Here is an 8867-nt window from a genome sequence, read left to right as displayed (position 1 = left end):
CGTCAGCTCAGGTCTTAGGACATAGAGCATATGTTGTACTAGAGACTCACAGATGACATATCGCTGCGTCTCATAGTTGGGTCTATCCGACTCGGACCTTATCTCGACTCGGATCCGACTACGTCGAATCCGACCAGATCCTTCCAAGTCCATATTATCCGGTTAGCATCCAATGCTCCATGGCTAGTGAGACCAAGCCATCGACCGTGTCATATGCTAGTCTAGTTGGCTGCACGTCCACACAGCCCTTTCGACTAGGGACCTTTTAGGACAGTCATCATACAATGCATAGTCCCACAAACAAGTCATGTACTTGCTGATACACATCATTGATAATGTCCAAGGACTATCTTTATTCATAAACACATAGGAAATATCATCATACATGATTGCCTCTAGGGAATATCTCCAACAAAACATTTATCATGATATAAGGAAATATAAATAACTACTTTATTATTGCCTCTAGGGAATATTTCCTTCAGAGCTACTGCCCCAAGAACCTGACGCAGGAGGTGCTGAACCTAAGCAACTGGGTGGTGGAGTTGCCAACACGTGAGCGGCTCACTGGTACAGACCTCATCGCCGCCTTCGTCGCGCGCCGGGTGATGCTACTGCAGCGCTGGAAGCACATCATCGACCAGATGACTCGCCTCCAGGACCCCAGCCGGATGGCATCCCGTCGGTTGACGCAGGAGCATGTGGACGGCCGGGTCAACGACATCTCGAATGCCGGGATGAAGGAGGAGTGGCAATTTGGGAAGGCGCCCTACCGCCACGGGAACCCGGAACCGGCAGTGAGTCCCTGGTCTCCATACTTTGCCATGTCTCCTTTTTTTTCTCTGTCCCAACCGTGACAAGCGAGGTGATGTAGAACACCATCCGGCATTCATATGACGGAACGATGACGCAGGTAGCGGCCGCCCTGCGAGCTAGCTCGGAGGAGGCAGAGATCCTCGCCGAGAACCCGGAGACGGCAAATGCCAAAGCCAGCGAGGCACGCCGCACGGGTAAGTTTTTGCATCCCAATCCCTTGCAAGATTGGTTGAAAGATGATGTGATGGTTTTGATGCATGTTGATGGTGCAGAGCCGCCAAGACGAGGAGGAGGCAACGCTGGCTCCCGAAGACGGCCGACCAAAACGGCCGAGGCCGGGTCGTCCCACCCGTCCGCCGCACGGGAAGGAGGACATGGCGCCGAGGAAGCCGGCCGTGAAGCACACGACGGACCCGGTCGCAGCCGGCAATCCGGTCACCAAGAAGAGGCGCCGCACCATTCCGGCGGTGCCGGCAAGACCGACCATCCCGACGGCGATTGGGTAGCCTCTCTTGCTGACCCTAGCGAGTTGTCGAGCCGATATTTTCTCATGTTTCTCTTGGTGTGATCCAGGTCACCGCCTGAGTTGGCGCTGGCGGCGATAGTTGCCGTGTCTAGAGGCGTCTTCTTGTTCGGGAAGTCCCGCAGCAGCGCCATCGACCTACCCAAGGGCTCGGCTGAGGAGGACCTTGGCCTGGATCCGGCGGACACGGAGCACTGCGCCTGGCTGGCCTGAAACAAGGCCGAGGAGGAGGAGGTGGCGGCCATCAGGGCCGCAGAGGAGGCTTCAGCCCAGGCATGGGCGATGGTTGCCGGGGCAAGCCGCCGTGGAGCAAGCTTGGCTAGAGATGCCGGCGGGCATGGAGCCGGAGGAGACGGTCATCGTGCTGCCGACGGAGGAGGGGTGCGACCCGGATGGCCGGGTGGAGATGGCGTTAGACGACCGGGAGGTCGTGGAGATCAACGATGACACCCCGCCGCGGACCGACGTGGTCGGTCGGATGGAGGTGGAAGCAGGCGGAGGGGGCGCCGCAGGCGACGCTGGACGGGGTGCCGCTAAGGATACCGGTCGAGGCGGCGGAGGGGACACCGGCCGGGGCAGTAGAGGGAACAACAACCGGAGCATCGGTGGGGACATCGGTCGGTGCGCCGGAGCCGAGGCTGGCCAACGAGGAGATGGTAGGCGGCAGACATGCCCTGGTGATCAGGCAGCCACAAATGGCGCTGGGAGGCCGTCCTGCCGTCAAGTCGTAGCAGGTCCAGGCTAGGCCTAGTCGGACTGCCTTCGGGACATTGACACATGAGGCGTTGATGGCTGCCATGCGCCAACATCTTCATGGGCGTGTGGACCGGGTTCAAGCCTTCGCCCAGGCCAAGATGGAGCGGGCGCGAGAGCTGGAGCGCTCCATGTTTGTGAGTTTTTCTCCCTCTGTCTCTTTCTTGTAGCCAGTTAGTGGGGGCGCGCCAACGCACCCACTGGGTGTAGCCCCCGAGATTCGGGCCAACTACATAGTAGTTGGGTCGAATCTTCAAATGCTTTGTCTTGTGTTGATTCTTGCTTTTTTGTAGCAACTGGATGCCTTCTGGTCGACATCTACAACCGGCTTCTGAATAAGCACCAGCAGATCATGGCGTGGCTTGCCACCAAGGAGGAGGCGCTCCGCCTTGCTAAAGGTATGTCTTGCGTGCTCTTAGTGGGGGGGGGGGGCGCTAGCGCACCCACTAGGTGTAGCCCCCGAGATTCGGGCCAACTACATTGTAGTTGGACCGAATCTTCGAATGATTTGTCTTTCTTGCTGTTGTATTGACTTTGAATCTTTGTCGCGCAGCTGCCACGGCGGAGGTGTCAGTCCTGCGGACCCGGATAGCTGAAGCTTGTTAATGGCATGACCAAGGAGTTGCCGACGCCGGCCGACTCCAGACTGAGGTGGGGGAGCTGAAGGCGGAGGCCGCCAAGGTGGCAAAAGCCCAGTAGGCACTTGCCAAAGCCGGCCAGCAACGCGAATAGCTAGCCGGCGACAAGAGCCGGCTCCAGGCCGAAGTGGAGCGCCTGAAGGAGGAGGCGGCCAAGGGGACGGAGGCCCAGCAGGTGCTCGCCGAAGCCGGCCAGCAGCGTGATCAGCTGGCCAGCGACAAGAGCTAGCTTCAGGACAAGGTGGAGCACCTGAAGGTGGAGGCCCACTAGGCGGAGCTCCTCCGCGTCATGGAGGAGCACGAGGAGACGGCCGCCGCTAAGGATGATGAGCTGAAGGCAGATGTCGATAAGTGCGCCGAGCTGGAGAAGGTGCTTGAAGCGCGCGACTGTGCCGGGGACTTGGCGCAGCATGGTACATTGCTCGAAGCGCGGCGCCTGGATGAGACCTTTGCCAGTAAGAGTTTCTTCGTTGGTGTTGCTGGGTTGGAAGCCAGTTGGTTTATTTTGTTGCTGATTGTCTTGCTTCTTTTCTCGGCAGGGCACTTCCCAGAGACGCAGGAGATGTCGAACGAGGCTGTGCTTGCTCACCGGTCAACCCAGGTGGATGCGGGCACCGGGCTTGACCCGAACGTCTCCTGGATTTTCCAAAGATTATGCACGCCGTTGAGGCCCTGCTGTAGGTCCTGGCTATGCAGAGGGCACGGGTGTCCGAAGCCAAAGTGGGAACGACGGCGGCCCTCTGGCCCGGCGTCCTTGCGCTCGATAGCTTCACGTGCCTGGCACGGTGGCTAGAAGCCAGGCTGGCGCGGCTTCACGTGTGGTGCGTTTCTACCGCTCGTGTCAGCACTAAGGTTCGTCATGTCGTGGTATCCGAATTTGAGTCTGTACCAGCTGGCGGCCTAGCGAGCCAGCGCGGAGCCCTACCTGCAGGCCGAGGCAGGCCGGATCGCCACGCAGGCCAGCTACCTGGCCTCGTTTTCATCGCAAGACGAGTCCCAGGTAGAGCAGACTAACGATGGTGGGGTGGTGCCACCTGACAACTCCGGCCTGCTGCTCGACAACTCGAAGGGCAGTTCTGAGGAGACGGGCGCCTATGCGGATGACGACGCCAGGTTGGATGATACTGGCACCTCGGCGAACCCGGAGGCCACCGCGGAGGAGCCAGCAGCTACGCAACCCGTCGCGTGAACCGCCTGAAGCCACCTTATTTTCTCTTTCTTGCACTTTTGTTAAGTGGCAGGTCCACCCACCCACTTGGTTGTATTGGTGAATTTAATGAACACTGGCCTTGGGCCCATATTTCTAGAATGTAAATATTTTCGCGAGTGTTTACGTCTTTGCTCTTTGTTCTCTACGCCTTTTTTCTTGCTATTTCCTTCTTTGGGCCTCCCCCCCCCCCCCGTGAGTTGAACAGCCGGGTTCCGATCTGCGACAAGGAGTTCGGTCCTTGGAAAGAGCGTGCAGTACTTAGGCCTTTCGAACATTGAGCACGAGTGAAACACCCACTAGGTCGGCTGGCGGCAACCCACGAAGCCGGCTGGCGAGCAGCCGGTCGTGCGGCAACTTTGTGCGGTGAGGTCGGGTTAGCTGATCCGGTAGCTCAAACTTAGTTTTTCGCAGCATGCAGGTGCTTTGGCCCATAGTTCTTGCCGCCTAACAGCCGAAGCCGGACTATGGCGTAGGGAAAAGTGGAGGGCCTCGGCTATCTGAACACTATTGGATGTGCTAAGGAGGACAGTGGGTTGCGTTCAAGCCGGCCAGCCCCCAAGCCCCTGTGTTGGGCGTACCAACCCGGCGGCAGAGGTTTTATGAAAATTTACAAGGATGCGTGGAACACAATGACTTGGTACGAAAAGGTAGCCCCCGAGTGTCGCTCGGGGGTCCCATAGCCTTCCATAGAATTTACAAAAGGCAGCGGTACATACTTTCATACGGCTAACTATAAAACGGGCGTAGGAGCTCTGCATTCCAGGGCTGGCTTGTTTCTTCACCGGCGGTGTCTCTCTTGCACTTGTTCAGCTTGCGAGCATCGATGAGGTAGTAGGCGTTGCGGTCGCATAAAGCTTTGCTGACGATGAAGGGGACCTCCCATGGGGAGGCCAACTTGTGCTGATCGGCTTGCTGCTGGACAAGCCAAAGGACGAGGTCTCCCTCACATAACATGAGGGGCTTCATCTTTTTGCTATGGAAATGCCTCACGCCTTGCTTGTAGATGGTGCATCGGCTAAGCGCCAAAAGGCGTGCTTCTTCGAGTAGGTCGACATCGTCTTCGTGGGCTTCCTTGGCTTGGGCTTCTGTGTACATTGTGACTCGCGGCGATTTGAACTCGATGTTGGTAGGAATGATGGCTTCTGCTCCGTAGATGAGGAAGAATGGGGTGAACCCGGTCGACCGGTATGGCATTGTCTAGAGACTCCAGAGGATGACCGACAGCTCGTCAAGCCAGCTGCCGGGTGAGCAGATCAGGGGATCAACGAGTCGCGGCTTGATGCCTGATAGGATGAGCATGTTTGCCTGCTTGACCTGGCCGTTGGATTGAGGATGAGCGATGGAGGCCAGGTTAAGCCGGATGCTAGAGACTGAGCAGTATTGCGCTAGAGCGCCTTTGGCAAAGTTGGTGATGATGCTGTGCGGGACGCCGTAGCGCACCATGATAACTTTGACGAACTGGACGGCCGTTGGCCCGTCCAGCTTCTTGATTGTCTGTACTCCGATCCACTTGGTGAACTTGTCGACCGCCACCAGCAAGTGTGTCATGCCTCCCCCGGCGGTCTTGAAGGGTCCCACCATGTCAAGTCCGCAGACCGCGCATGGCCAGGTGATCGGGATGGTTCGGAAGGCTGAAGCCGGCTGGTGGTTGTGCTTGCTAAAACGTTGGCTACCTTCGCACTTGAGGACGAGCGACTCGGCATCTTGGAGGGCTGTGGGCCAGTAGAAACCGTGGCAGAAAGCCTTGGCCACTAGGGACCTAGAGGTGGCGTGGTGCCCGCACTCGCCCTAATGTATGTCGAGGAGGATCTCTATGCCCTTGTCCTGCTCGACACGGCGCTGGAACATGCCCGTTGCGCTGCGTTTGACGAGCTCGTTGTTGATGATGCTATAGGCGGACTCCCGGCATTGCACTTGCAGGGCCTCGGTCTTGTCCATGGGGAGTGCTCCACTCTCCAGGAAGGCTAGGATAGGCTGAGCCCATGACGGAGCCCTCACCACGGTGAAGACAGCCGCCAAGACGGGTTCCAGGGCGGCAGCCCCCAGGTCAGGGACGCCGGCAGCCTGGTTGAGCACGGCAGCCCCCGGGCCGAGGTAGATGGTTGCCGAAGTCGAGGAGGCAAGCCCTGGGCCGGGATCAGCAGTCCCCGGGCTGGGATCCGCAGCACCTGTGACTAGCTTAGGGACGGCAGCCCCCAAGCTCGGGCCGATAGCCCCAGTGTCTGCGTTGGGGAGGGGTGCTACAGGGTCGTCTAGGACGAAGATGGACTCGGAATCTGGGGACAGCTTGATGGATGGCTTGCATCAGTGCTCGAGGGAGACGTCAGACGCTATGGCCAGCCGGGATGGACCAATCTTGGCAAGCATGTTCGCGGCTTCATTTTCCGTGTGTGGGACGTGGAGGAACTCGTAGCCGTCGAAGGAAACGGAGAGCTGGTGGACCAGGAAGTGCTAGCTGGCCGTGTTGGAATCTTAGGCGTCCCATTCGCCGGAACACTGCTGCACCACCAGGTCCAAGCCGCCAACGCATAGGATGCGCCGGATGCCGAGTTCCTTGGTGATAACCCACAAGTATAGGGGATCGCAACAGTTTTTGAGGGTAGAGTATTCAACCCAAATTTATTGATTTGACACAAGGGGAGCCAAAGAATATTCTCAAGTATTAACAGCTGAGTTGTCGATTCAACCACACCTGGAAACTTAGTATCTGCAGCAAAGTGTTTAGTAGCAAAGCAATATGATAGTAATGGTAACGGTAGAAAAAAGGTAACGATAGCAAAAGTAATGTTTTTGGTATTTTGTAGTGATGATAGCAATAGCAACGGAAAAGTAAATAAGCGGATAACAACATATGGAAAGCTCGTAGGCAATGGATCAATGATGGAGAATTATGCCAGATACGGTTCATCATGTAACAATCATAACCTAGGGTGACACGGAACTAGCTCCAGTTCATTGATGTAATGTAGGAATGTATTCCAAATATAGTCATACGTGCTTATGGAAAAGAACTTGCATGACATCTTTTGTCCTACCCTCCCGTGGCAGCGGGGTCCTTACGGAAACTAAGGGATATTAAGGCCTCCTTTTAATAGAGTACCGAAACAAAGCATTAACACATAGTGAATACATGAACTCCTCAAACTACGGTCATCACCGGTAAGTATCCCGATTATTGGCACTTCGGGGTTAACGAATCATAACACATAATAGGTGGCTATAGACTTGCAAGATAGGATCTAGAACTCTCATATATTGATGAAAACATAATAGGTTCAGATCTGAAATCATGGCACTCAGGCCCTAGTGACAAGCATTAAGCATAGCAAAGTCATAGCAACATCAATCTCAGAACATAGTGGATACTAGGGATCAAACCCTAACAAAACTAACTCGATTACAGTATAGATCTCATGCAACCCATCACCGTCCAGCAAGCCTACGATGGAATTACTCACGCACGGCGGTGAGCATCATGAAATTGGTGATGGAGGATGGTTGATGATGACGATGGCGACGGATTCCCCTCTCCGGAGCCCCGAACGGACTCCACATCAGCCCTCCCGAGAGGTTTTAGGTCTTGGCGGCAGCTCCATATCGTAAAACGCGATGATTTCTTCTCTCTGATTTTTTTCTCCCCGAAACAAAATATATAGAGTTGGAGTTGGAGTCGGAGGAGCTCCAGGGGGCCCACGAGGTAGGGGGTGCGCCCTAGGGGGGCAGGCGCGCCCCCCACCCTCGTGGACAGGTGGTGGGCCCCCTGGTCTTCATATTTTGCAGGTATTTTTTATATTTTCCAAAAAGTTGCTTCGTGAAGTTTCAGGTCATTTCGAGAACTTTTGTTTCTGCGCATAAATAACACCATGGTAATTCGGCTGAAAACAGCGCCAGTCCGGGTTAGCTTCATTCAAATCATGCAAGTTAGAGTCCAAAACAAGGGCAAAAGTGTTTGGAAAAGTAGATACGACAGAGACGTATCAACTCCCCCAAGCTTAAACCTTTGCTTGTCCTCAAGCAATTCAGTTGACAAACTGAAAGTGATAAAGAAAAACTTTTACAAACTCGGTTTGCTCTTGTTGTTGTAAATATGTAAAGCCAGCATTCATGTTTTCAGCAAAGATTATAACTAACCACATTCACAATAATGCTTAGGTCTCAAGTTTACTCATATCAATGGCATGATCAACTAGCGAGCAATAATAATAAATCTCGGATGACAACACTTTCTCAAAACAATCATAATATGATATAACAAGATGGTATCTCGCTAGCCCTTTCTGAGACCGCAAAACATAAATGCAAAGCACCTTTAAAGATTAAGGACTGACTAGACATTGTAATTCATGGTAAAAGAGGTCCAGTCAAGTCATACCCAATGTAAACTAACAATAATGAATGCAAATGATAGCGGTTCTCTCCAACTGGTGCTTTTTAATAAGAGGATGATGACTCAGCATAAAAGTAAATTGATAGGCCCTTCGCAGAGGGAAGCAGGGATTTGTAGAGGTGCCAGAGCTCGGTTTTGAAACAGAGGTGAATAATATTTTGAGCGGTATACTTTCATTGTCAACATAACAACCAAGAGATGGTGATATCTTCCATGCTACACACATTATAGGCGGTTCCCAAACAGAATGGTAAAGTTTATACTCCCCCTTCCACCAACAAGCATCAATCCATGGCTTGCTCGAAACAACGAGTGCCTCCAACTAACAAGACTCCCAGGGGGGGTTTTGTTTGCAATTATTTTGATCTAGTTTGCATAAAGCATGGGACCGGGCATCCCGGTGACCAGCCACTTTCTCGTGAGTGAGGAGCGGAGTCCACTCCTCTTGAGAATAACCCGCCTAACATGGAAGATACGGACAGCCCTAGTTGATACATGAGCTATTCGAGCATACAAAACAGGATATTTATTTGAAGGTTT

The 8867-nt window shown here is 54.2% G+C and overlaps 2 protein-coding genes across 2 annotated transcripts; both read right to left on the bottom strand.

Annotated features, from left to right (window-relative positions):
* Positions 1-4666: 4666 nt before the first annotated feature.
* LOC147970722 (uncharacterized) lies at positions 4667-5134 on the bottom strand. The gene has a single exon (XM_087523589.1). It carries the CDS (start codon positions 5132-5134, stop codon positions 4667-4669), a length of 468 nt encoding a protein of 155 aa, XP_087379715.1.
* Positions 5135-5137: 3 nt separating this feature from the next.
* Positions 5138-5521, bottom strand: LOC147970721 (uncharacterized). Its single transcript, XM_087523588.1, has one exon. It carries the CDS (start codon positions 5519-5521, stop codon positions 5138-5140), a length of 384 nt encoding a protein of 127 aa, XP_087379714.1.
* Between the last annotated feature and the right edge of the window lie 3346 nt (positions 5522-8867).

This window comes from Triticum urartu, chromosome 5A (genome assembly GCF_056163025.1).
Source record: "Triticum urartu cultivar PI428250 chromosome 5A, HENAU_Tu73, whole genome shotgun sequence".
Taxonomy (NCBI): domain Eukaryota; kingdom Viridiplantae; phylum Streptophyta; class Magnoliopsida; order Poales; family Poaceae; genus Triticum; species Triticum urartu.
The sequence above is the reverse complement of the archived record's forward strand: the minus strand, read 5'-3'. Positions and strand labels throughout refer to the sequence as shown.

Bases quoted from the DNA above. Each gene is read 5' to 3' on its own strand.
- LOC147970722 (XM_087523589.1), bottom strand. From the start codon at position 5,134: ATGCCATACCGGTCGACCGGGTTCACCCCATTCTTCCTCATCTACGGA.
- LOC147970721 (XM_087523588.1), bottom strand. From the start codon at position 5,521: ATGGTGGGACCCTTCAAGACCGCCGGGGGAGGCATGACACACTTGCTG.